This window comes from Lonchura striata, chromosome 21, assembly GCF_050655825.1.
Source record: "Lonchura striata isolate lonStrDom1 chromosome 21, ASM5065582v1, whole genome shotgun sequence".
Taxonomy (NCBI): Eukaryota; Metazoa; Chordata; class Aves; order Passeriformes; family Estrildidae; genus Lonchura; species Lonchura striata.
In genome coordinates this window covers 2314046-2341963 of record NC_140723.1, presented here as the reverse complement: position 1 = coordinate 2341963, position 27918 = coordinate 2314046, and the positions used below count along the sequence as shown (strand labels likewise).

Sequence of the window (27918 nt, the reverse complement as noted above, 5' to 3'; positions counted from 1 at the left end):
GGTGGGGAAACTATTGGAATTTTTTTAACAGTGGGGAAAATATCAGAATTTTTGAGCTCAGCTTGACTGCTGTGCCAGCTCACAGAGTTTGCCTGAGGCTCGCTCCATTTTCTGGTGTTCATTAAAAGAAATGTTTATTAAAATTAACAATAAGTGTTATTATAATTAACATCTAATAAAATCAATAATAAATTATATTATAATTAATATCTATTAAAATTAATGTCTACCCAAATTATTTTTACTTTTAACTTAATAACTGGTTTCTTATGTTCCGCAATGTGATCTTTTTTGTATAATTACAAAAGACTACTTAAACTTATGAGAAAGAAGGTGAAGAATTGTAATTATATGGTAATATTATTCTTGGATAGGGTGCTCTGGAAAAATTCTTTTCTGGCTGGAACCCTGGTTACTAAGAATTTTAGACTTTCTGTGCTGCCAAGCACTGACCCCCAAGAGAACACTGCATTTGACCCAAAGCTGTAGAGAAAACTTCCAAAATTGAAGGATAAAACTGAGATTATGAGTGTGCAGTTTGCGTAAAAATGTGTAAAATCACCTAGTAGAAAACTTAGAGTTTAAGGTTTTAAAATATATTAATATATAAAGACGTTTTAAAGCAGAAGCTGCTCCTTCTTCTTCACCTCTCCATGGGTTTGGGTGGTTTTGTGTCACTGGATTTAAAAGTCCACATTGCAGAGCACAAGTAGTTAGTTATTGAGTCAAAAATAAAAATCATTTAGGTGTCATTTCTTAATTGGACAGTTTATGCTTAAAAAGCCTTATAGAAAGAGAGACACGGCTCCATTTTTAGTTGGTTGAAGTGCTGCAGAACTCACAGTTTATAAAACTGTAATATAGATAAAAACGAATGAACATCTGAGTCCCAACAAGAAACCCCATCTCACACATTTCATGCCAACCCTGGCAAAAAGAAGATAAAAATTCAATGTTTTCCTGCCTTGCATGTTCTGTTGTTCCCCGTGGTGGGCTGGTCCCAGTCCCTCCCTGTGGGGAGAATTTGGGCAGGTTCTTCTGTGGGGTTTTTGTGCCTCTCCTGGATTTTTTGGGACTCTAATGGTTCTGTTGGGTCTTTTCTCTCCCCAGCAAGACTCCATGAACAGATATGGGGCCCTCAGCTCCCAGCACAAGATCCTGAAGGTAAGGGAGGTTTGGCTGCTGTGTTTAGGGGGTGGAGAATTCCAGGATTCCTGCACTTGGGAAGGCTGATCTAGAACAGGGTTACAGAATAAATCAGGATTTATGAAAGGATCTCCTCATGGATCCACCTCGGGCTGCACAAGAGCTAAAGAATAAATCAGGGATTTATTAAAGGATCTCCTCATGGATCCACCTCGGGCAGCACAAGAGCCCAGCCAGGGCTGCACCCAAGATGAACCAAAATGGGCCCAAAAAATGGATGGTTGGTCACAAAATGATCAGTTCTGCTCCACTGGCACCTTGGAGTTCATTGTCCCATTCCAGCTCCAGCCCAGGCAGTCCCATCCTGCTTGTTTTTCTCTCTCCAGCCCACGCTGTTGGTGCTCCTGGGCTGAGATTTGGATCATTTGTCCTTGGTGCCCAGCTGGAGCAGGAATTGTTTTGTCTCTGCTCTGTGCAGAGAGCTCAGCATCCCCTCGTGGGAAGCTCAGAGCCACACACTAAAGCAGCAGAGAATGTGAAAAATAGAAAAGTTAAACCTAAGACATCAGCACAGAATGTGAAAAATAAAAAAGCCAAAACCTGAGACATCAGCACAGAATCTGAAAAATAAAAAAACCAAAACCTGAGACATCAGCACAGAATCTGAAAAACAGAAAAACCAAAACCTGGGACATCAGCACAGAATGTGGAAAACAGAAAAACCAAAACCTGAGGCATCACTGGGGACGAGATCAGTGCTCACCCACGTCCCTCCCCGAGTGCCCAGGTCACAGCTCTCACCTGCCCCTCCTTTCAACGGCAGCCTATGGGAATAAATCACAACAACTCCATTTTCCTAATGGTAGAAAAATCCCCTTCTTTATCCACAGAACTCCTTTTTATACAGTTTTACAGTCCTCCATTTGGCTAGGAGCTTTCTTGCCAACTGCGTTTATTAGTTAGTAACAAGTTGTTATTCTTGTATTATTATTTTGTTGTATTGATTGGTCACTCAGACTCTCGGTGTGTACAGAAAGTTGTTTGTGAAAGATAGTTTTCATTTTTCTATCTAACAGTGTAAAACCACTTTATACGGGTGCTAAGTTGTTTTTGACCCAGGAACAGATTGTTTTGTTAATGATCTGTTCACACCAGGGTTGCTTTCACGTGGCTTGGCTTAGAAGAAATGACAGTGCAGGCAGAGAAGGCCTGATTTTATGAGGCTTTTCTTTATATTTTTTCTATTTTTCTTTACAATTTTTTTACAGTTTTTCTTACTGCAACTTCAGCCTTTGAGCACTTTCATCACACAGGGTTTGGCTGGTTTTCTGGGTCTCTCAGTGTGAAAATAATTGGGGTTTATTAATTGGAGCTCCCCTTTGGGCTCCTACCAAATATTGCAGTCCATAGAATAGGCTCAGATCAGGGCAGTTTATAGCATTTTATAGGATTTTATAGCATTTTATAGCTTATCACCTGCTCTACCTGAAGCACATCTTGATGTTGAATTTTGCTTTTGTTGGAGCAGTGCAACTGGGGGCTGCTGGGGTGGTTTTTAGAAACGTTTTTAGTCTAAACTTGGCAGTGAAATGCTAATTTTAGTCTGGGATGGAGACAGAGGGCTGGGTTCCAGCAGCCCTTAGCAGCACTGGGCTGCATTTCCTGAGCTGAGCTGGACCTCCAGCTGCCTGGCGTTTGGATTCCAGCTTGAAAAAAGGAAGTACAGTTCTGTCTCTTGGGAATTCTCCAGCACTGTGGATTTTGGGAATGCTCTGCAACAGCAAAATTCCTCTTCATAGCAACTGCAGGCTGAGCAGACTGCTCTGCTTTGCTTCTCTCAGGGGGGCACTCAGAGCTTTATTTTCTTTTTTTTCTCCTGGCTCCCTTTGTCTTGCTTCCTTTTTTTGGAGGAGTAGGGGAAAAAACCAACCAAAAAAACCTAAAAAAAAAACCAAGCACCTATTTTTTTAACTACATTTACAGCTGCTGAAAGACAAAACCAGCCCTTGGGACTGTAGGAGATTTCCAAAAGACTGGAAGTGGGTTTTTTTTTTTGTTTTTTTTTTCAGAAAAAGCCATTTTTAGCCCATGGTGAGGCTGTGGGTGACAGTTCTGTCGCTGGAGCCCAGGCAGAAAATGTTTCCCAGTGGAAGTGGCTTGCTCAGGAGGAAGATTGCTGCCAGGAATGTCATCCCCTGGGACGTGGGAGGTGTCATGCTGAGCAGAAGCAGCTGGGCTGGAGGTCCCAAATGTCACCAAAGGGCTCCGTGAGGCCACCCCAGCACATCTGGCTCGGGTGTTGCTGTCCCCCCTCGGCGGCCGAGTCACATCTGGAGCTGCCACAGCCCCTCACAGGGGTTTGGCTTTGCCCAAAAATAGCAGCTGGGGCAAAAATAACCCCCCAAAAATTACCCCAAAATAGCCTGGGGTCCTGCTGGGGCCAGGCTTTGTCTTAGGAAACCTTTTCTTCCTCTTGAGTGGAGATGAAATAATTTGGCTGCAGGACCCTGGGCAGGCCAAGGAATCGTGCCACGGATTCCTGAGGCTGCTGGGAGGTGAAAAATGAGCTGTGGGTGAAACAGCCGGGTCATGGATCCAGCTGCTGTCCACAAATCTGGGTTTGAGGGGCTGGTTTTGCCTTCTTCACCTTCAGCTGCTCATTTCTGCCGTGGGGAGAGAGGCAGCAGGAGGGAGGTGGATGGGAGAATTTGCTGCTCGGAGTGAGAGAACTCCTGATTTTTGGGAGATGAGCTGACTGCGTGTAGGGATGTGTCCTTGTTAATGGAGTAAACAAGTTGCCCTTTGTCTCCTTAGAAAGGATAAAAGCCCACAAGTTTCTCTCCTCAATTTGGTTAAAAAACACCTCACAGCACCTTGGGGACTTCACCTCAAATTTAAGGACACCCAACTGGACAGAAACCAAAAAGTCCCTCGCTAACCTTGTGGTTTCTGAGGTGTTTAGTATCAAAATGATTTTAGGGAACTGGTTCCTCTGCAGTTCTTTCTGCCAGGGCTCTGATGAGAGCTCTAAGTACCTTTGAAAGGCAAAGCAGGAATCTTCAATTCTCTTTATTTCCCCTCCAAATCTTGTGATCTGGCTAACCTGACATTCTTGTCTCCTTTGTTCTGCCTCTGGGAGCCCTTTCTCTTTTCCTCTGCACTGCCTGATTTTTGGAGCACAGCTACATCTCTTTTGATGGAGGATAATTGCTTCAGGGCCACAGACACTTTGTTTTCCTGGAGATAAATGCAAGCATCTATAGCATTTAGTTGCTTATTATATTTATTTTCCAAAAAAATATATGTTTTTTTACTTTATTTCCCTTCCCAGGCAGCTTGATTGAAATGGCTGCTGAGTCCTGAGGAGGGATTGTGTGGCAGGGCCAGGGTTCACCTGAGAGCTGCTCAAATTGCATGCATAATTAGTGTTGACAAACTGAATGTGGAAGGAATCTCTCTCTGGGTTACCATGGGAACAACAACCCAAAAAAAAAAAGAAAAAAAAAAAAACAAAACAAAACAAAACAAAAAAAAAACAACACCAACCAGGAGGTGAATTCTGGTTCAGCGTGTCGCAAAAGGATGTTTCTGCAAAAGGAATGTCCTTCAGATGGTTGGGAAGAGCCTTGGATTTGTGTCCCACAGGTGTTTCTTTGGTTTGTGTGGTGGTTTTAGTTCGAAACCAGGCAGAAATGCTAATTTTGTGTCGTGGTTTTGGCTCGCTAATTTGAAATTTGGCCAATTTTGAGGTGTCTCGGCCAATGCAGCAATGAGTGTGGTGGGTTTGGTGTGTACTCATTTCCTGCTGGGAGATAGGCTTAGGAGAAAGGTAAAGAAGGCTTAAAAGTTTAAAAGGGTATAAAGAAAATTTTATTAATGGCAACTAAAAGGGAAAAAAATTAAAAAAGGTAGTAGGAATCAAAACAAACACTTCAGAACACTTTGAGTTTCCAGTGACAACATAAAGAAACAAAACCAGCAGATTTCATGGCCTGCCCTGTGATGGATTCCTGCAGGAGCAGCTCCTGACTCTGTCCCAAAAAGGGACTTGTCACCAATTCTGGCTTTAATTCAAAGCTTTAATTCAAGGCCCCCAAGGAAACCCCCAAAACCTCTTCCCAGAGTTGGGTTTAATTGGCATTTTGCCTCTTCCCCTGGACCACTGGGCACAGAGAATGATTGTGCCTGGGACTTCTGCCTGCCTCACTGGAGGAGCAAACATTTCTCCCACCTCATTAAACAGCCACACTTGGCAATGCCAAATTGCTCCTCCAGGACTGACTATTGATGCTTCAGGTTTGGTTTTTCTATTTTTCACATTCTGTGCTGATGTCTCAGGTTTGGCTTTTCTATTTTTCACATTCTGAGCTGCTTCAGTGTGTGGCTCTGAGCTCCACACGAGGGGATGCTGAGCTCTCTGCACAGAGCAGAGACAAAACAATTCCTGCTCCAGCTGGGCACCAAGGACAAATGATCCAAATCTCAGCCCAGGAGAACCAACAGCGTGGGCTGGAGAGAGAAAAACCAGCAGGATGGGACTGCCTGGGCTGGAGCTGGAATGGGACAATGAACTCCAAGGTGCCAGTGGAGCAGAACTGATCATTTTGTGACCAACCATCCATTTTTTGGGCCCATTTTGGTTCATCTTGGGTGCAGCCCTAGCTGGGCTCTTGTGCTGCCCGAGGTGGATCCATGAGGAGATCCTTTAATAAATCCCTGATTTATTCTTTAGCTCTTGTGCTGCCCGAGGTGGATCCATGGAGATCCTTTCATAAATCCTGATTTATTCTTTAGCTGTTGTGCTGCCCAAGGTGGATCCATGAGATCCTTTAATAAATCCCTGATTTATTCTTTAGCTCTTGTGCTGCCCGAGGTGGATCCATGGAGATCCTTTCATAAATCCTGATTTATTCTTTAGCTCTTGTGCTGCCCGAGGTGGATCCATGGAGATCCTTTCATAAATCCTGATTTATTCTTTAGCTCTTGTGCTGCCCGAGGTGGATCCATGGAGATCCTTTCATAAATCCTGATTTATTCTTTAGCTCTGTCCAGCCTCTGTCCCAGGGCAGATTTCACAAGGCATCACTCTGACCCTTCTTTGCCTCCCCAGAACCAGCACGACGATGTCAAGAAGCAGCTGCTGGACCTGCAGCTGCAGCACAACAGCCTCAAACTGGAGCACAGGAAGAGCCTGGAGAGCCAGAGCCAGAAACTGGCCCAGCTGCAGCAGGAGAAGGACAGCGAGGTCACCAACCTGCAGGGTGAGGCTGAAACCCCCTGAAAGCACCAGGCTGAGGAAGGACTTGGCGTTGTTTTGATTTTTAAGATTTTTCTAAACCTTTTTAAGTTTGCATTGTGTTAGAAAACCTTCTCACACAATTTTTATAAACAACATATCGTTTTGCATTCCTTTATGGGGGTGGAGAAACTTGATACATTAGGAGTTTGTTTAATGCCTTTAGAATAGTAGCTTATTTAGTCTCTAATCTAAAGTTACTTTTAGAAAAATATGACAGTTAGAATTAGAAAATAAACTTTTTTCTTTACCTTGCAAATAGCAGAGAGCTCGTGTTGTGCTTTCAGGTGTCCTATAGCAACAGACTGGGATTGGGATTTGTTGGCTAAAACCCTTTTCTGACCCAGACATGGGGCAGCTGAGAGATGTTTTACAAGCTTTTATTCCATTTTCAGTCTCGTGAGAAGGGTGAGACAATTCAGGTGCTATAATTCACACTGTCACAATCAGAAACTAACTATTTCTTAATTATAATACGTTATAAGCATGTCAGCTTTAGCCACACCACGCTGTAAATGCCTTAAAGTTAATAATCTAAAATTACCCCTCGTGGCTCCTACTCCAGTGCATCTTTCACAGTTCCATTTCTCCAAAGTTCCCAGTCTTATTTGCAAGGATATTATTTGAAACTTGTTTCTGGCTCCATTTCTCTCTCAGCAATGTCTGTCCTATCCCATTCATTTCTCAATCAGCATTTCTTATCTCAAGGTTTGCACACACTGTGTGAGTCTTCTGCCAGGCCTGGAGAATTCCCTACAAATCCATTTTCCCCAAAGAGAGGGCAGAGATTCCTCTGCAAGCCCCCCAAAACCACGCCAGGAACAATTTGTTGTGACCATCTGCAGCATCTTGGAGCACTGTGCTGCTGCTGCAGGAACAAATCCCCCAAATTCTGACAGTTCAGCTTGGGAGCAAAATGAAACAAAATGCAATTAATTTTTTTTTTTTAATGAACGGTGTAGGTGTGTAAAATGCAATTTAATAGTGCAAATGTTGTAGGCAATGCTGATCCCTTTAATTCCCAAAGAGTGGGTTTTATTCAGTTGCTGTTTAATTACATTTAAGGTTTGCATCTGTTCCTACTTGATGAGGTCTGGAACATCAAAATGCTGGTGGATGTTTGGGGTTTTTTCCCTCTTCTCAACAAAGCCCAGTTTAATATCTGATGAGCTTTTGGGTTAGAAAGGGGGGAAATTGAGGACAAATAAATGAAACCTAAAGATTTGATTTGCTCTGTTCCTGAAATACACATTGCTAGAGGGGACTGGAGGACTTTTTTTAGGTTGGATCTCAATGAGAATTCCCTTCTCAGTTTGATGCCAACCCTCACCCAACCTCAGTGGCAAAATGCATTGTCCCAGGGCTGAACATAAAGAAAAGAGATGCTGTAATCAGAAATATCTGTGATTTTTGAGCCTTCTGTGCTGTTCAGCCCATTGCAGAGACCAGCCAGTCAGGGGAAAATTCCCATCCCAATTTTGTGTGCAGAGAAACCCCAGCGCCTCCTGTCCCGGGGGTGTTCTGAGGATCCAAAATCAGGGCTCAGCAGAGCTGAAAAACCTTTCTTGGCTTTTTTTCCTTAAGTTCCCAGTTGCCCCAAGAATTGGCAGTGACTCCCTGCTCCCCCTTTTCTTCAGCTGCAAGGGGGCAGGGGAATAAAAAATCAAATTATTTGAGTATCTGAGTCCTGTGGCAAATGCACGAGAGCCTGAGCTGAGAGCAGGAGCTGGGAAAGAGGCTGGAGAGAAGAGAGTTCTAGAAAGAATGAAGTTTGTGATTCCTGGGCTTGGAGACATCTGTGAGGTCAGGAGGAATTTGTGGTGAGAAAGGGAGATGCAACACTTGAAAAAAAAAAAAAAAAAAAGAAGAAAAAAATAAAAAAATTATTTTTAAACATTTTTTTTTTTCTCCTGCAGACACGGTGTTTAAACTCAGAGAAGAGAGCAAGCTCCTCAGGAAAGCCCACCAGGAGGTTCACTCCCAGCTCCTCAATGCTCAGGTAACCACCTGAGCAAATATTCCCTAAATAATAAATATTCCCTAAAAAGAAATCCGGTTACCAATTTTCATACGCATAAAATACATCTTTTCATTAGAATGTCCCTCTGCCAAACCAGTACGGCGTGGCTGTTCCCAGCAGGGAGATGTTTAACCCTGGTGAGGTTTCTCTGTGTCCTTCTGCTCCCCTCAGGCCCAGATGGAAGAGTTCAGGCAGCTCAAGGAAGCTCTGCAGAAGATGCCAGGCTTGAGAGGAGGAGGAGGAGGAGGAGGAGGAGGAGGAGGAGGAAGGAAGGGGCAGCAGCCCCCGGTGCCAGCCAGCAGCCAGCTGCAGCCAGGGAGGCCGAAGGTGTGGTATTCCCAGGAAAACTCTGGGATAAGCATTCTGCAAGGCTCCAGGAGCTTCAAAGCAACAAAGCTCAGAGTTTGCTCTTGTCCTTCCCCCTTCCCTTCCCTTCCCTTCCCTTCCCTTCCCTTCCCTTCCCTTCCCTTCCCTTCCCTTCCCTTCCCTTCCCTTCCCTTCCCTTCCCTTCCCTTCCCTTCCCTTCCCTTCCCTTCCCTTCCCTTCCCTTCCCTTCCCTTCCCTTCCCTTCCCTTCCTTTTCCTCTTTCTTTCTTTCTTTCTTTCTTTCTTTCTTTCTTTCTTTCTTTCTTTCTTTCTTTCTTTCTTTCTTTCTTTCTTTCTTTCTTTCTTTCTTTCTTTCTTTCTTTTTGGAATCTGAATGACTCCTTTTTGGAATCTGAATTATTGTTTTTTGGAATTTGAATTATTCCTTTTTGGAATCTGAATTATTCCTTTTTGGCTGCATAAAAGGAGGAGTCTTCTACTGCAGGCTGGGCAGGACTGCAGATTTCTTCTGGAGAACTTCAGGATGTTTGGTTTTGGTTAAGGATTTTGGCCTGGACTTTGGGGAGTATTTGATGTTCCAGGACTGCAGATTTCTTCGGGAGGATATTTGGTTTTGGTTAAGGATTTCTTGGTGGGTATTTGATATTCCAGAACTGCAGATTTCTTCGGGAGGACATTTGGTTTTGTTTAAAGGTTTCTTGGTGGGTATTTGATATTCCAGAACTGCAGATTTCTTTGGGAAGACGTTGGGTTTTGGTTAAAGGTTTCTTGGTGGGTATTTGATATTCCAGAACTGCAGATTTCTTTGGGAAGACGTTGGGTTTTGGTTAAAGGTTTCTTGGTGGGTATTTGATATTCCAGAACTGCAATTTTGTTCTGGAGGACGTTTGGTTTTGGTTAAAGGTTTCTTGGTGGGTATTTGATATTCCAGAACTGCAATTTCTTCGGGAGGACATTGGGTTTTGGTTAAAGGTTTCTTGGTGGATATTTCATATTCCAGAACTGCAATTTTGTTCTGGAGGACATTGGGTTTTGGTTAAAGGTTTCTTGGTGGGTATTTGATATTCCAGAACTGCAATTTTGTTCTGGAGGACGTTTGGTTTTGGTTAAAGGTTTCTTGGTGGGTATTGCTATGCCGGGTGTGTCTCCCCTGCAGGACGTGAAGATGCTGATGCACATCCAGGTGAGGAGCCACCAGGCCAGCCAAGCTCCCGGGCTGGCCCTGCCTGTCCCGGGACAAACGCCCCTGGCACAGAATCCCGCCGTGCCAGGCAGGCAGCGCCCAGCGGGCAGCAGAGAGGTGCCACGGCAAAGGTTGGTGACCCCAAACCCTTCTGCTGGCGGCTTTCGGGGTGAAGATGCCCAAAAGGTGCATCCCTCTTCTTCTCTTTGTTGGGTTGGCTTGAAAAACGCGTGGAGGAACAGTTTTTTGGGTTTTTTTGTGTGTTACTGGTGTTGGTGGAATTGCTGGGAGTCTGGCTGGGCAGCCAGTGGATGTGTACACAGGTGGGAAATAGATTTGTAGGGAATTTTTAAAGTTGGTAATGTGTATTTGTATGTAAATTCGGAGATAAGACATGCTAATTAGAAAAGCTAAATAGAAAAGCTAATAGAAAAGCTCAAATGCTAAAATTTTTAGGGTTAGACCAAAGGTATATATACATATATTATATGCATTTGCAATATAATACATATATAATATGTATTTCTATGTAAATTTGGAGATAAGACATGCTAATTTGCAAATACATGTATACTATGTATTTGTATGTAAATTTGGAGATGAGACATTCTAATTAGAAAAGCTAAATAGAAAAGCTAATAGAAAAGCTCAAAGTTAAAATTTTTAAGGTATATAGTATGTGTTTGTACGTAAATTTTGATTTACATACAAAATTTTGTGTTTAATAGTCATGTATTTACAAATAAGACATGCTAATTTGTAAATGCATATATAGTATGTATTTGTATGTAAATTTTGAGATAAGACATGCTAATTAGAAAAGCTAATTAGAAAAGCTGAGTTTTCTGGAACATCGAGTTTTCTGGAACATTAACTGAGTTTTCGGGAGCATTTACTGAGTTTTCTGGAACACTGAGTTTTCTGGAATATTCACTGAGTTTTCTGGAATATTCACTGAGTTTTCTGGAACATTGAGTTTTCTGCAATATGAACTGAGTTTTCTGGAATACGAACTGAGTTTTATAGAATATTTACTGAGTTTTCTGGAACATTGAGTTTTCTGGACTATGAACTGAGTTTTCTGGAATACGAGCTGAGTTTTATAGAATATTTACTGAGTTTTCTGGAACATTGTGTTTTCTGGAACACCGAGTTTTCTGGAATATGAACTGAGTTTTCTGGAACATTGAGTTTTCTGGACTATGAACTGAGTTTTCTGGAACATTGAGTTTTCTGGACTATGAACTGAGTTTTCTGGAACATTGAGTTTTCTGGACTATGAACTGAGTTTTCTGGAACATTGAGTTTTCTGGAACACTGAGTTTTCTGGAATACGAGCTGAGTTTTACAGAGTATTTCCTGAGTTTTCTGGGAGGTTAAGCGAGTTTTCTGGCGTGTTTTCTGCTTTTGCAGCTGGCAGGACCTGGCTGGCGGGAGGAAGGCCCAGGGGGCCGAGGAAGAGGCAGGAGACCACCCCGGGGTGCCCCCGGGTGCCCCCCGGGCCGGGCAGAGGGGGCAGAGGGGGCAGAGGGGCAGCCCCCGGCCCCCCGGCACAGGGGCAGAGCGGGCAGCAGAGAGGGCGGCCGAGGAGGAGCTGGAAATGGGTATGGCAATAATTTTCTTTATAATGTTTATTATAAATTATTATCCAATTATTATACCAATTATTATAAATTATTAACCAATTCTTATCCAATTATTATAAATTATTATACCAATTATTATCTTTACTTGAAGGCGTGGCACTGCTGTCGGGCTAAAATCAATTTATTTTTCAGAGAAACATCAGCCTCAAAGGCCATGAGAGCTATTTTTTTATTATTATTAAATTCAAATTTAAAATGTTAAAATTTTAAAATTCTGTTTCAACGTTTCAAAAGCAGTCAAAGGTTTATTTGTTACAAGGCAATATCTAACACTCTAATCCAATGGAAAGCTGCCACAATGTTGATTTTGTTTTTCAAACCCATCACTTTTACTTAATTCTACTACACTGGGTATAATTTATCCAATGGGCTACTATTACATGTACACACTTATCCTTCTATTATAATACATATTGTAATGATATAATTTATATATATAATATAATATAATATTATTATAATATATATTATATATGTAACTATATGATGTAATATATATACTCTATATAATATATACTATATAATAATATGTAATACGTAATACGTAATATATAATATATAATATATAATATATAATATATAATATATAATATGTAATATGTAATATGTAATATGTAATATGTAATATGTAATATGTAATATGTAATATAGAGTATCTAATACAGAGTATAGAAAATAGTATATATATATAAAATATACTATATATTATATATGCTATATACTATATATAGTATATATTCTATATACTTATATACTATTATACTATATACTTATATACTATAAGTATATATAATGTTATATATATAACATATAACATATATAATAGATAATATTACATTTATATTCATAATATATATTATATATAAGTATATATAATATAATAATTATTATATAACAATGTTATCTTATATATTTATATTAGTAATATAATTTTAATATATTATATATATTATATATATTATATATATTTAATATTATATATCCTTATTATGTAATATATATAATTATATATTATACATAATATATAATTATATATTATATATCCTTAGCTGATTCTATACAATTACATTACTACTCTATAAACCCTTTCACCATCTTACCAATAGTTTCTCACTCACGGCACATTGTGACTTACACCTACAGCACATCAGTTCGCAGGGTTCCTGCTCTGTGTATTGATCTTCCCGCCGGGCCCTGCAGGGCCGGCCCTGTGTCCGGGCCGTGTCTGTGTGTCCCCGCGGAGCCCACAGGGCTCTGCGTGCCCCGGGAGCTCCGGAGGAGCCCGCCAAGGGCTGCCTGTGGCTTCAGGGAGACCCCGCTGACTGCCTGTCCCTGTCCCTGTCCCTGTCCCTGTCCCTGTCCCCATCCCTGTCCCTGTCCCTGTCCCTGTCCCTGTCCCTGTCCCTGTCCCCATCCTGTCCCTGTCCCCATCCCTGCTCCTGTCCCCATCCCTGTCCCCGTCCCTGCCCCTTTCCCTGTCCCCATCTTCATCCCTGTCCTCATCCCCGTCCCTGTCCCCATCCCTGTCCCCATCCCTGTCCCCATCCCTGTCCCTGTCCCTGTCCCCGTCCCTGTCCCCATCCTGTCCCTGTCCCCATCCCTGTTCCCATCCCTGTCCCCATCCTTTCCCTGTCCCTGTCCCTGTCCTTGCCCCCATCTCCATCCCTGTCCCCATCCCTGTCCGTCCCTGCCCCTGTCCCCATCCCCGTCCCTGTCCCCATCCCTGTCCCCATCCCTGTCCCCATCCCCATCCCTGTCCCCATCCCTGTCCCCATCCCTGTCCCCATCCCCATCCCTGTCCCCATCCCTGTCCCTGTCCCTGTCCCCATCCCTGTCCCCATCCCTGTCCCCATCCCTGTCCCTGCCCCTGTCCCCATCCCTGTCCCTGCCCCTGTCCCCATCCCTGTCCCTGTCCCCATCCCTGTCCCCATCCTGTCCCTGTCCCCATCCCTGTCCCCATCCCTGTCTCCATCCCTGTCTCCATCCCCGTCCCTGTCCCAGCAGATGCAGGAGTCATCGGCAGGGAGGAGCACTCTCAGCCCGCGCTCCAGGAGCCCATGGTGAGTGACCCCAGCATCACAAACCCGCCCCAAGGCTTGGAAGGGACCTTCAGTCTCATCTCAGCCCGTCCCAGCCACGGGCAGGGCCACCTTCCCCCGTGCCAGGGTGCTCCAAGCCCTGCCCAGCCTGCCTGGGAAAATGTTCATCTTTTCATCCTGCCCCGCTTCACCTGGATGCAACATCTGCCTCGGAACAGGAGCACAAAAAGTCAATAATCACAGAAGTTTCTGTGAAGTGCACCTCCAAACTCCTCGCGGGTGGAGGGACAGCAAAGGTTGTTTTGGGGTTTTTAAGAAACTTGCTGGGGAAGGCAGGTTTGTGCCTCCTGAGGGAATACCCTTCCACAGGAGGCTTTTCTTGTCCAGATGCCAGATGATGCTGCAGATCCTGCCCAGGACCCCAATAACCAAGGCGAGGATGAGTTTGAGGAGGCTGAGCTGGAGAGACCCGACTTTGAGGAGAAGGTGGGAGGCTTGGAGAAGTTGAAGGAGCCCAGCTTTAAAGAAGAGTCGAAGGAGAAGCCACCAAAGGTGACTGGCTGGGGACAACCAGCAGGGCCAGGGAGGGATCTCCAGCTGAGGATGCATGGGTGGGCTTGGGAGAGTTTAAGGACTGGGAGGGAAACATCAGATTCCTGGAGGGATCCATAATGTGGCAGGTGGGAGAAAGCTCTTTGGCACGTTGGTCAAAACCAACCTATTTTTTCTTCCCCTGGTTGTAATGGAGCCTGAAATTTATGTTTCATAGGACTTTTTGGTTCTTTGTTTTCATCCTGCTTTGTTTTTTTACCAGCACAACCAGCTGTGCAAGTTCAGCTCTGGTGCAGAGTGGAGCAGAATAAGCAGAGGTGCCAGAGGTTAGGAAATTATCTTTTAGCCATGCACCAGAGCTTGCTCTGGCCTCATCCTCTCTGCTTGTTGGAGCCCACCCTGGCACTTGCAACACCTTTAGAGATGGGGAGATGTGGAATTGGGGCCTTTCATGCATTGGGAGCAGAACCAGAGGCAATGATCTGAGTCTGTGCTCAGTTCTGGGCAGTGCAGCCCTGTCCAAGGCTCCTGGCAGCGTGTCAGAGCTCTGCCTCCTTGTTTGCTTCCTTGCAGATGGAATCCATTTGTTTCACCAAGTGTTTCTTGCTGCCTGAAGCCAGACTCTGCATCAGGGAAATGTTCATTTGTTTTGACAAGCAGCTGAACGTTGCTTGTTTTAAAAAAGGACTGTTTTATCTGTCAGGCTCTAAAATCATGATTAATGGTGGGATGAAGAAAGAAAAAAAGAAATCCAGGCCAATGAAATCAAATAAAAGAGAGGTGCTGGCACCAGAAGAGCAACATCTCCTTGAGATTAGTGCAAATGTGGAAAGAATTCGTGACATAAATACCTGGATTTCAGATCTGGCTGTGCTGTGCTCCCTAAAATTCTACCCTAAATCACCCAAAGTTTTCCAGAATTCTGGGGCTTGAGGCAACAGCCCTGGGGCCCTCCTGAGAGGAGCTGCCAGCAGGTGGGAAAAGAGGCTGGATGGAAAAAGCAAATGGAGTTTTTGTTGCCTGATTGTAGATGCAGGGAGCTGTGTCCCTGGCAGGGGTGGGAGCAGGCTGGGGCACTCCCAACCCTGCCTGGCTGTGTTTTTCAGGATGCTGGCAGACCTGCCAAGCCCAGGGAAGACCCTCTGGAGGACTACCAAGAAGATCAGGAGCAAGAAATTGTACGACACCAAGGTTCTTCCTCTTTCCCTCTCTGGTGTGGGCTCGCCTGGGGGTGTTGGCAGCCTGGAGCTTGGGGGGACTCAGGTTTTAGGGAGCCAGGTGTGAGCAGGGCCTCCAGGTGTGCCTCAGTGAGGTGTCCAGAGCAAAGCTGGAGCCCACTGCTGCCTTTTCCAGGTGTTCAGAGCACCCTCTGTGCTCTTTGTCCCCTCCTCCCTCGTGTCTGCATCCACCTGCAGCAGCTGAGCTGTGGGATGATTCCCAAACAGCAGCTGGGATCAATCACAGGGGGAATCACAGCAGGAATCAATCACAGCAGGAATCAATCACAGCAGGAATCAATCACAGGGGGAATCACAGGGGGAATCACAGGGGGGATCAATCACAGGGGGAATCAATCACAGGGGGAATCACAGCAGGAATCACAGGGGGGATAAATCACAGGGGGAATCAATCACAGCAGTAATCAATCACAGGGGGAATCACAGCAGGGATCAATCACAGCAGGAATCACAGCAGGAATCAATCACAGCGGGAATCAATTGCAGCAGGGATCAATCACAGAGGAATCAATGACAGCAGGAATCAATGACAGCAGGAATCAATCACAGAGGAATCAATCACAGAGGAATCAATCACAGCAGGAATCGAGGCTGTGCCAGTGCACCAAGGCCAGATCAAAGCTTTTCAAGCAAGAGCTCGAGAGGCTCACCCTGGTACCTTGTGGCTCTCAGAGATAGAAATGAATCCTCTTCCAGCCTCATCCATTCTCCCCCTGCTCTTTCTGAGTGGCTCCTGAGGGTTTTTCTGCCGTTTTCCCAGGAGTGCTGAGGAGCTGAGGGTTTGGAGTGGGGAAATACGGGCTGGGCAGGGTTGGTGTCAGGGAACTGAGTGATTCCAGGCCTCTTGCAGGTGTCTACAATGGATGGCTGGAGCTAAAATCATCCATGGAGGCTGTGCTGGCTGCTGCGTGGCCTGGGTGGGGTTGGTGACACAGTTTTAAATGTGGTGGCTGTAAAACTTCCCCTCCTCATTCCTGCTCTTTACATCTGCCCCTCGTTCTGCTCCTCCTGCAGCAGAGGAAGAGGCAGAGATGTCCGAGTTGCATTGCACTGCCAGGATATGAAATGTGCTTCAAACACCTCCGTGTCCTGCCAGGGACACCTGAGGGTGCCTGGCTGGGGGAACCCCAGCCTTGCTCTGGGGTCCCGTGTGGTGGTGAAATTTCTCCTCCAACCCGTGATTCCAAAGAAAAATTCCACAGCCTCTTGTTGTTCGGTCTCAAGGCAGTTTATTGTGAATTATCTAAAAGATTTTCTTCTGGGGCTGCTGTGGATTGCTCAGCAGCTCAGGCAGAGGCACACACACACCCTGACATCCTCTCTGACTGTGTCTTCTTCTTCTCTCCCCCCTCCCAGGGCTGCTGCTCTCTTTTATATGGTACATTACATGTTACATATTTATAGTTTTTCCCCAATACCTACTACCTATATTACAAAGTGCTTTTCTAACTCTAAACCAATCTGTGAGTGCCAACATCACCAAGAACATGGAGGTAAAGAAGAAGAAAGAGGAAGAACAGGGACAGCCCACTTTCCTCCATCTTAGAACTTCTGACCCCCATGTACAAAGTAAACCCCCCCCTGTACAAATGTTAAAACCCCCCTGTACAATACTAAAAAAATTTCCCCTCTGTTTTGTAACTACTTTTACTATCCTATCTAACCCTTTGTGACTGTTTGTTCCACCTCCAAAGTTGGTAACTCATTCCATGGCTCAAACTCAAAATCACAGCTGTTTGCAGCTGCCTGCTGGGGTCTAAAATGCTTCTGACCAAGGCCTGGAACCTCCAAAAATGTCTGAGAGACATTTTGAGTTCTGACACCTGGCAGAGGTGGGTTCTTCCCTGTTGTCCCAGGTTTCCAAAGCTGGGCTGCTCTGGTGGAGCTTGGGGACAGCACGGTGTGTGCTTTAGGGTCTCCTGCTCCAGCTTTTCCTTTCTGCTGATTTTTCCTTCCTGTGCCCCCAGGAGGATCACGGAGCAGAGGCCGATGACAACGATGACCTGGAGCTCGTCCAAGAGCACAAGGACCGTGTGGGAAGGCAGGGTGGCAAGAAGGATGACTACTTCTGAGAGCTGCTGGAAAAACGGGCTACTCCAGGAAGGAGGGGATGGGAATTCCTCCTGGGAGCTGCCTCCTGCACCAAGCACTGCCCAGAGCGAAGGCAGGAGGAGGGAACTCTCTGCAGCCCCTCGCAGGGGCTTGGCAGATGAAAATCCCACCTGGGTGTGGGGCCCCTGCTGCCTCTCAGAGATCTCTCAGCCTGGGAAAGATCTTATCCTGCTGCTTTTCTTAGAAGCACTTTTTGATTTACTGCGTTCTTCGCCCTCCTGTTTTTCACATCCCCTTTTGAAGCTGGAGAGGGCTTTTTTGGTTGGTTTTGGGGGGTGTTTTTTACCCCCCCTGTGCAGCAGAGGGGTGCCTGAGCTGGTCCCTGGACTCACTCGACTGATCTCTAATACAAAGGAATGTGTCTTCATAAATGATTTTGCTCAGTAGTGTTTCTTTAACACGTCCTTGGAGCAGGGTGGGGAGGGAAGCAGAGGAAATTTCCTGTTCTTTGCCTGGAGCACCAAGCACGGCCAGCAGAGTGTGTGTGGGGGGGGATGTGAACCCCTGCACCCCCTTCCTGCTGCAGAGACCCTCCAGAGACTTGGAGCAGATCCTGGCAGAGCTCTCCTTGCCAGTCCTGCTGGGCTCAGAGTGTCCCCGTGCAATGCTGTGCATCTTCCCTGAGCTGAGAGAGCCTCTTCCCCGTGGGGATGGGGACAGCCACACCAAGAAACGGGGAAAAAAGGAATATTTGCAGCCCAACGAATGCGGTTCCAACCTGTCTGGATTATTTCCAGTCTCCCAACACTTGACAGGGACTTAAAGTCAATTTTGCTTCTTCTAGACAGGTTTTGATCAGCAAGCTGGGAATTGTTGGTGCAGAAGATTGAATCCTGTGGGACTTGGCCTCCAAAAGGCATCTTACCCGACCTCAGGGACAAAGAAGGAACAGTCAGCTGGACCCCCTGGAATTTAGAATTAAAGGAGAAGGGGTTTAATGATGGTGTCTCGAAGCTCAGAACCTGTTTTAAGTGACAAGAACAGGGCAGAGCTGTCCCACTCCCTGTCCTGTGCCTGAGCTGTCTGTGCTTCCTCACCACCAGACTCTGGGACCTCAGTCATCCAACACAGCTTGTGCCTGAATGTCACCACCTGGTAAACAAATCAGAGCATCTTTGTTCTCTATTTCAATTAGTTAAGCTCTTTTTAATCCCTTGTTTGTGGCATATTTTGCAAGCACTTTTAGACACTGGGGAAAACAATATTTATTTCCCAACAAGCTCAGCCTTTTTTATTCTGACAGCATTGATTTTTTTGTTTTGTTTTGTTTTGTTTTTTTCTTCCACTGGTTGTAATGGAGCTTGAAATTTACATTTCATAGGACTTTTTGGTTCTTTGTTTTGATTCTGCTTGTGTTTCTTACCAGTACAATCAGCTGTGCAAGTCCAACCCTGGCATAGAGCGGAGCAGAATAAGGAAAGGGACAATTTTAGGAAATAATCTTTTAGCCAAGTACCAGAGCTGCTCGTGGAGCCCAGTAAGGAGCTCACTACCAAACCCTAGTGGGGTTTAAGATTCCCCAAAATGCCCTGAGATGGTTCAAGCTGCTCTGGTGCTTTGCCAGCCCTGCTGTGATGCAGCTCCTCTATGAATAGCACGCTCACGGCGGAGCAGCTGAGGCTGCAGTTGCTTTTTCAGAGCATCCCGAGCAGATCTGCCTCCCTTTCCTGGGTCAGGGCAGCACCCCTGAACCCCCAGAGCTCCGTGCCCAAGCTGGCCCAGCTCATCTCCCCCTGCTGCCCTCCCTCCCTGCTCTCCCCCAGCCTGGCACTGCTTCAGCCCCGACTGGAAGTGAACCAAGCCCTGGAAATAGAAGCCCGGTGGGGGTGAGGCTGCTCACGGATCCAGGCTGCAGGAGAATCGAAATTAGGAGGCAGATCCTCTGCGTTTGCATGGCTGGGGTGAGTAATCCTCCGAGTTATGACTTGGAGGGAACTGCAGCAGCTCAAGTGGATGCAGAGCTCCCAGCTCGGAGGATGCTTGAGGAACCATATGGCATGTGCTGCCCTCGGCTGAGAGCAAACATCTCTGCCCTGGGGACTGTCTGCCCTGGCCATATCTGAGACTAAAATTAGCAGAGCGTTGCATAAATTGTGAGCTGTAAGGTTGGCAGTGCTTCGCTGCCTGGCCCACAGCGAGTTTTGATGCTCCTTCACCGTCTCCTTGAGAAGAGACAATAAATGCAGTGGAGGAGAAGCAGAAAAGCCAAAGCCCCGTGGTGCTGGCTCTGGCTGGAGCAAAAATCTGGGGTTCACAGCTCGGGGCAGATCACAGGGGTGGGTTGGCCTGAGCAGCAGAATGCTGAAGCAGTGCCATGAAAAAGCCCAGGCTGGGTTTTAGTGCTCAGGAAACAGATGGATTGCTAAGAGACCAAACAAGGAGACCAAGGATTCACAGGGAGCCAGCACGGCCAGGCTGAGCAAGCCAAAGCGTGTGGGTCTGCTTGGCTCTGGCAAAAAATATTTGGGTTTTTTTGGCTCAGACACAGCGCCAGGCCAAAAAAAAAAGCGCAGGAGGTGTAGTTAACTTGCAGCGTTGTCATTTTTTGGATGGGTTCACTGCTGTGCCAACCCTTTTCCTTCCCTGCACCACACTCCAGACCCTTGGATGTCGCAGCAGAGCTTGGGCTGAGCTGTTAATCACAAGAAAAGCCAGAGGCTGCTGCTGCCAGATCTCCTCCCTGGCCGTGGCAAGGAGGACAGCTCTGGGAACAATCACCGCCGGGAGGAGAAGGACACAAAGTCTGAAGGAGGAAAAAACTTGCTTGGTTTGGCTCCAGCCACTTGCTGAACGCGCTGACATTTCTCAGGGAGGGCTGCCAGATCTCCAGGTTTGTTTTTTTTTGCATCCCGGCTGGAATTCCACACATAAATTTGCCAAGAAGTGCCTTCAGCAGCACAGCACCTCTCCCTGCTCCAATATCCAAGTGTTTTCCAAGCCATAACTGCACCTTCAGCATCCTTTTCTATGCTGATCCTAATTTTTTTAATTGATCCCTCTTGGTATCAAAAAAAAAAATTCCTGGCAATTTTCCATAGGTTAGCAGCCACCCCCGTTAAATCTGGTGAAAAACTAAATGTGGAAATAACCTCCAATGCTTGATATTGGTAAATTAAAGACTTCCTTAGGAAGCATGCACTTGGAAAATGCAGTTTTTCCAACAGGAAAAGGTGTCCTGCTGTCAGACCATTCATGTTCAATGCATCAGAAAGCAAAATTATTTAAACAAATTCCACACTATTACAAGTTACACTTTGTGTATATGCAAGCATCACCTTCCAGGTATGATTTGGGTTTGGGTTTATTCAGGCTATGAAATAAAAATAGGCCTCGGGATCCTATTTTTGTTGTATTTTCGACTTACATAATTCAAATTGTGTTTTGAAAGAAAACATATACAGTTAGCTGCAATGTGTTTCTAAGCAGGTAACAAGTGAGGAGCTACAGCAATGTGTTTAGGCACATTTCTGAGGGGTTTAACAAAATAATATGTTAATTATGCTGTTTTAAAAGCTAAATATAGACAAATGCTTATGTTTTGCTCTAAAATCTGGACCACAACTTTATGTAAAACCTGATCAAAACCAAAAAAGAAACGTTGCTTTTTTTTTTTTTTATTCCCTGCTACTCAGGAAAGGACTTAAAGCCACTTTTACCATCTCAACAGCTCGAAGGCTCTCCAAACACCGTTTAATCCTGTATTTTTGTTATTCTTTCATTAGAGCTCTTTTCTTTCCCCTTTTGGACAAGCGTGCCTCTCTCAAGGTCGTTGAGATTTTAATTACGGTGTGGAGCTGGGATGGAGCGCTGCTGGCTCCTCCTGTGCTGCAGAATCAGCTCCAGAGGCAGGGCTGAGGAAATGGCATTTGGGGTAAATCAGGGAAAGGAAAATCCTTGTTCCTCCTGTCTCTAGCGTGCGCTAGACCCGGAGTTAGCCCTGCTCCCAGCTCACCTCCTGCGAGGGTCTTTAGCACATCCTCGCCGAGTTTATTGAAATTCCCAAAGCCGAGAGGTTAAAGCGGCCTGGCTGGGCGGTTAGCACGGTGTTCGAGAGAAAATAAAAGCCGTGGGAGCTGCGATTCTTGGGGCAAGGTTTGCATCAGCTGCGGGGGAGCTCCGGCACCTTCCCCAGCCCTGCCACGGACCGCAGCCCTGCTGGTGTCAGCCCCGGGGACAGAGGCACCTCCCGGCCATCCCAGGCACGTTTTTGGGGGGTTTGAACCACCTAACGTGAGGATTGCTGTATTTCACAGGTTAAATATAGACAAATGCTTATGTTCTGCTATAAAAATTAAAACAGGACGCTGTTTTAATAAAAAACCATATCAAAACCAAGGAGATTTAAAAAAAAAATAATAATATTGTTTGTTGTGGGATGAAATCTGTAACTCGACCAAGACGGGACCGGTGGGTACAGCAGAGCTCGGGGGAGGGACGGTGGGGGCTGCACATCCCCTGTGCCAACCCCTGTGGGGTCTGAGCATCCCTTACCAACCCCTGTGGGGTCTGCACATCCCTGTACCAACCCCTGTAGGGTCTGAGCATCTCTGTACCAACCCCTGTGGGGTCTGAGCATCCCTTACCAACTCCTGTAGGGTCTGAGCATCCCTGCACCAATCCCTGTAGGGTCTGAGCATCCCTTACCAACCCCTGTGGGGTCTGAGCATCCCTGTACCAACCCCTGTGGGGTCTGAGCATCCCTTACCAACTCCTGTAGGGTCTGAGCATCCCTTACCAACTCCTGTAGGGTCTGAGCATCCCTGTACCAACCCCTGTGGGGTCTGAGCATCCCTGTACCAACTCCTGTGGGGTCTGAGCATCCCTGTACCAACCCCTGTGGGGTCTGAGCATCCCTGTACCAACCCCTGTGGGGTCTGAGCATCCCTGTACCAACCCCTGTGGGGTCTGAGCATCCCTTACCAACTCCTGTAGGGTCTGAGCATCCCTTACCAACTCCTGTGGGATCTGAGCATCCCTGTACCAACCCCTGTGGGGTCTGAGCATCCTTGTACCAACTCCTGTAGGGTCTGAGCATCCCTTACCAACTCCTGTGGGATCTGAGCATCCCTGTACCAACCCCTGTGGGGTCTGAGCATCCCTGTACCAACCCCTGTGGGGTCTGAGCATCCCTGTACCAACCCCTGTGGGGTCTGAGCATCCCTTACCAACTCCTGTGGGGTCTGAGCATCCCTGTACCAACCCCTGTGGGGTCTGAGCATCCCTTACCAACTCCTGTAGGGTCTGAGCATCCCTGTACCAACCCCTGTGGGGTCTGAGCATCCCTGTACCAACCCCTGTGAGGTCTGAGCATCCCTTACCAACTCCTGTAGGGTCTGAGCATCCCTGTACCAACCCCTGTGAGGTCTGAGCATCCCTGTACCAACCCCTGTGGGGTCTGAGCATGCCTTACCAACTCCTGTGGGGTCTGAGCATCCTTGTACCAACTCCTGTGGGGTCTGAGCATCCTTGTACCAACTCCTGTAGGGTCTGAGCATCCCTGTACCAACCCCTGTGGGGTCTGAGCATCCTTGTACCAACCCCTGTGGGGTCTGAGCATCCCTTACCAACCCCTGTGGGGTCTGAGCATCCCTTACCAACCCCTGTGGGGTCTGAGCATCCCTTACCAACTCCTGTGGGGTCTGAGCATCTCTGTACCAACTCCTGTAGGGTCTGAGCATCCCTGTACCAACCCCTGTAGGGTCTGAGCATCCCCCCCATGCGGGATCACCCCGTGCCCAACCCTGTGGGGTCCCAGCCCCCCGTGCCGGTCCTTGCGGGGTCTCAGTCCCCCGTGCCGGTCCTTGCGGGGTCCCGGCCCCCCGTGCCGATCCTTGCGGGGTCTCAGCCCCCCGTGCCGGTCCTTGCGGGGTCCCGGCCCCCCGTGCCGGTCCTTGCGGGGTCCCGGCCCCCCGTGCCGGTCCTTGCGGGGTCGCAGCACCGCATCCCTCTGCGCGGTCCCTGCGGGCTCTCCGCGCCTCCAGAGCCCGCCCCCGCGGGGTCGGAGCGCCCGGTGCGGAGCCCCGAGCGCCGCGGCCGGGCGGCCACCAGCGGCCGCAGCGGGCGGGTGCTCCGCAGCCCGGCGAGAGTTAACGGCGGCGCCGCCTCTCTCCGCCGCCGAGCCGCGCTCGCCCCGCGCTCGCTCCGCGCTCGCTCCGAGCCTCCATGCGGCGGCGGCCGCCGGCATGCCCGGCACGCCCAGCCTGCTGCCTCCTCTGCTCGCCCTGCTGTGCCTCGGGGTGGCCGACCCCCAGGCCGACCCCGCCGAGCCGTGGTGCCCCTACAAGGTGGGCGGCGATGGGGCGCGGCTGTGCTTCCGCCCGCCGGCCCGCGGCTTCCAGTGCTCGGCCCGCGGCTGCCGCGCGCACCGCTCCGCCGGCGGCGCGCTGGTGGCCAACGTGCTGCGGAACGGCAGCGTGCTGCTGCAGTGGGGGCTGCGGCACTGGGGGCCGCCGCCTCCGCGCCCCTCCGCCGCCCTGCGCGGCTTCGCGCTCAACTGCTCGTGGGACGGCACCTACACGCGCTTCCCCTGCGACAGCGTGGAGCTGGGGGCCGCGTGTCGCGACTACCTGCTGGCCGAGGCGCACGGCAGCGTGCGCTACCGCCTGTGCCTGCAGCCGCGCTACGCCCCGCCGCGCCCCGCGCCGCCCGCGCAGTGCGTGGAGTTCCGCGTGGAGCCCGCGGCCATGCGCGACATCGTCGTGGCCATGACGGCCGTGGGGGGATCCATCTGCGTGATGCTCGTCTTCATCTGCCTGCTCGTGGCGTACATCACCGAGAACCTCATGAGCCCCGCGGTGCGCCGCGGGGGACACGCGGCCGCCGCTGCGCGCCGCGCGTAGTGCGGGAGGGGATGATGGTGATGATGATGATGGTGGTGGTGATGGTGGTGCTGCGCCCGGCGGCTCCCGCAGCCGTCCTTTCCGCGCTGGGAAGAGGTTTTCCAGACTGTTCTGGCAGCGCTGGCTTTGCCGTGCCCAAATTTCCAGGATGCGCGTTTCCAGCGGAGTTCCGAGCTCTTCTTCCTCCTGCGGTGGCGTCTCGGCCGGAGCCTTCGCGGTGATGAACTCGTGGCGTCTCAGCGGATCAAAAAACAATGGCAGAGGTCCCCAAGTGCCAGAAATCGTCTGTTTTTAAGGGCAAACGGCAGATCCTACCGAGAGCCTGTTTGAAAAGACTCTCCAGAACACCTTTAGTTTGAGCATAAAACCTCTTGGTCTTAGACCAGCGCTTGATTTATTTTATTTTTTTTTTCCTGTGGGGTAAAGTTGTTTAAAGTTCAGGAGAGCTGACTGGTGGGACCACAAACCCCATAGCTAAGTGTGTGTTTGATCCAAAGCCCACTTAATCTCGTGGCTTAGGTGGGTTTTGTATCATGCCTTACGGTGGTCACAAATTTTGGGGCCAATATCCAAAAACGACAGGGGTTTTCTGGTCGGGGGTTTCCTGGTCAGCTCCAGCAACCACCAACATCCAACACCTGCTTTTCTCACATCAGAACTTTGTCACAGTTTTACAAAGAGTGCAGGTAAAGGGATAAATTGAGTAAGAAAACTCCATTTTGTTGAGTAAGTAGGAACCAACCCTTAATTATAAGTAAGATATAAGTGAGCACCCCCTTGGCCCCTGAAATCCTCTCTTTTAGCAAAGCAGCTGCACTGAGGTAGAAGCTTCTTGACCACAGAAGTCACTGATGTTGTAGCCGAGTGTTTTGGGCGTAGGAACACTCCCTGGTAACTCCTCACTTGATGCTGTAGTAAAGTAAGGTTTTAGCCATACTCTAGTACTGATTCTATTGTGCCTTAGTGCTGAGAATTTGTCCCATTTCTATTGGTGTACCTGTTCCTCTAGTCCTTGTAGTTAAGTGTATCTCCCTCGTGTTCTTGTGTTGTTGGTTGTTGGTTTGTCTGGTTGTTTTTTTTAAAAAACAAACAAAAAAATCAAACCAACTTGGGCTGATCATTACTTGAAATTTAATATATACACAAAGTAGTTACCTTCAGAGAGGTATTTAGTGAGGTAGTTTTTAGTACGTGTTGTTTGTATGTAGTTGACTGCTGTAACACAGAAAATAATTTATTATCACTTAGGAAGTGTGCTCTTAAAGCAAAAAAAAAAAAAAAAAGTAGGAGAAAAGCTTTTCTGTAAAGGGATTGTGTGATCTGTTTGTGTAAATGTTTAGCACTGGTGAACGACCTGTTTGAAAGTCCTTTGTGAAGTTTAAGCTTGGTGGTAGAGGGTAAATATAGGAAGCGTGTGGAATCCTTAATAATACACAGTATTTGTACTGAACATAATCCCTTCTTCAGGAACTTGGGGGTGGCTGAGGAGCTGCAGGTCTGCATTTCATCAGCACCTTTTCCTTTCTTGTTCCTGCTGTGTTTCTGTGCTGGCTCCATCTGGGTGTTCTGTGCTGGATTTAAGCGACTCACTGGTGCCATCATTTTGGGGTTTTTACCCCAAAGGAGATCAACTGCTGGAAGAAAAGGCAATTTTGAAGAACATTAAGACAAATTTTGGTCTTTTAAAGGTTGCAGGGTTTTTTGGGTTTTTTGTTTGTTTGTTTTTTTGGGTTTTTTTGCTGTATCCAGCTCAGCACAGGAGCATTGGGGTGCCACTGATTTTGTACATTTCTGTCACCTTCTGTCAAACAATGTCATTGTTCTGTTCCTCATCTCGTCACGAATTGCCAGATGTGAAAACCAGCTGTACAAACCACGAGCCTTGTACCACCTTGGCATTGAACTTAATAAATTTAGAGGATGATGAAAAGAAAACTTCATAAGTATTTAAAGGTTCAAGATCTTGCTTGACTCAAAGCGAATCTGCCCAAACCAGTTGTAATAATATTCCATTGCCTACTGTAAAATTATGACATGAATGGGAAAATTAGGGATTTATTCTCTGAATACTCCCATTTTATTTACTAGAGGTTTGGACTATAGATAACTGGGTAATTCAGGTGGTAACACTGATGTAAGTCTGAGGAAATGGAAATTTAATTTACAGTTTTGAACGTGCCTCTTCAGTTAGAAGACAGTAAGATTACCTCTGCAGGTAATAATGTAAATGATCATAATAAATAAATAAATAAACACACAAACAAACAAATAAATAATAATAATAATAATGGTATAACCCTAATGGATAATGAGATAACCCTAAAACAGCACCTAGAAGATACTAAAGAGGTGTTTTTGTAGTCATTTCACATTTTTATTCATCAGTCTCTGGGGATTGCATTGCAACAGGGCAGAGGGTAGAAAAATAACATAAATCCTGATAGAAGACAATCTGCAGTTTTCTAAAGGATTATTTTCTCTTTTTTTTTCCTTTTCCATTCATTACGAATGGGATGTGGGAAACAATATCTCAGTTTCTCATTCATTTTCAGTGGATTAATCTTTAATTGAACACATCTGGGTGTGTGGAGAAGAAAATCAGAGTGTTCCCTGTTTGATTTTGTGTGACATTAAGCAAAATACCTGTTGACCCGTCGATAACTGGATTTTTTCCTTCTGTCACTATAGGAATCTCCTCCACCATGAATGTAGACATTTCTTGTGATAATAAAAGGGGAAATTACGTGTACACAAGCTTGGTACTAATTCAGCTGCCACAAGCCTTAGTGTGACTGCACAGTTAAAGCTTTCTCCAGGCTTTGCAGCAATTCCCAAAATGTGCAGAGTGACTTGGGGAGTGATAATCCATCCTGGCCTGTCCAGGCAGCAATAAAGAAGTGGCAGAATGCTGATTTATAACTGCCAAAAAGCTGCTTTGGGAAAAAGTGCAAATAGCTCCTAGGGCAACTACACATTCTCCATGTTTCTAGGCAAGTACCTGCTATTAAAAATCCATGTGGTGCTTTCTTGGGTGTTTTATTATCCTGCATTGATCCAGGCATTTCCAGTACAAACATCAGGCCACATCCAGGAGGTAAAATGGAGAATTATATGCTCAAGAACAAGCTGCTTTTTCCTCGCCCTGTGCTAAATGGGAGGAAAACAACTGCTTCAAATGTGAGCAGCTCAAAGCCCAGCTTGACCCCAGCTTTGAGTGTTCTGGAGGAAACAGTGTGTGCTTCAGGCAAAGAATCTCTCTTCATTGCATTTTGATTTTTTTTTTTTTCTTTTTTGGTGGGATGTAAATTGAAAGCTGACTGGCTTTATTTGGAGGTGCAGGCACAAGCTGGGGTTTTGCTTTCATGGAGATCCGGAGTTTCAGTTTTATGGGGTTGCAAATCATGTTTCAGCAGCCTGTTCCAAAAGAAAGGTGAGCTGGAAGGAGGAAAAGAGGCAGGTAAGAGTGTCACATTCCTGGTAAAAGCTTTGGAATTACAGCAGGGATGCTTGGATGGGGTTTT

At 46.9% G+C, this 27918-nt stretch overlaps 2 protein-coding genes across 7 annotated transcripts in view; both read left to right on the top strand.

Moving 5' to 3' along the window:
• LOC110470343 (uncharacterized) overlaps positions 1-21893 on the top strand; it is a 30315-nt gene extending 8422 nt beyond the window's left edge. For 3 of the 6 annotated variants that reach the window (XM_077788113.2, XM_085558724.1, XM_085558722.1), the window contains 10 exons: positions 1111-1164; positions 6257-6407; positions 8359-8441; positions 8634-8789; positions 9945-10102; positions 11385-11575; positions 13619-13677; positions 14044-14208; positions 15315-15386; positions 17414-17929. In XM_077788113.2, coding sequence (XP_077644239.2) covers positions 1111-1164; positions 6257-6407; positions 8359-8441; positions 8634-8789; positions 9945-10102; positions 11385-11575; positions 13619-13677; positions 14044-14208; positions 15315-15386; positions 17414-17518 — 1194 coding nt within the window. In that variant the 3' untranslated portion in view covers positions 17519-17929. Of the gene's footprint in view, positions 1-1110; positions 1165-6256; positions 6408-8358; positions 8442-8633; positions 8790-9944; positions 10103-11384; positions 11576-13618; positions 13678-14043; positions 14209-15314; positions 15400-17413 lie in introns of all 6 variants that reach the window. The other 3 variants (XM_077788114.2, XM_085558723.1, XM_077788115.2) reach the window with 3 other exon arrangements.
• Positions 21894-23572: 1679 nt separating this feature from the next.
• On the top strand, positions 23573-26343 carry FNDC10 (fibronectin type III domain containing 10). The gene has a single exon (XM_021529884.3). It carries the CDS (start codon positions 23741-23743, stop codon positions 24395-24397), a length of 657 nt encoding a protein of 218 aa, XP_021385559.1. The 5' UTR covers positions 23573-23740; the 3' UTR covers positions 24398-26343.
• Positions 26344-27918: the final 1575 nt, after the last annotated feature.

Bases quoted from the DNA above. Each gene is read 5' to 3' on its own strand.
- FNDC10 (XM_021529884.3), top strand. From the start codon at position 23,741: ATGCCCGGCACGCCCAGCCTGCTGCCTCCTCTGCTCGCCCTGCTGTGC.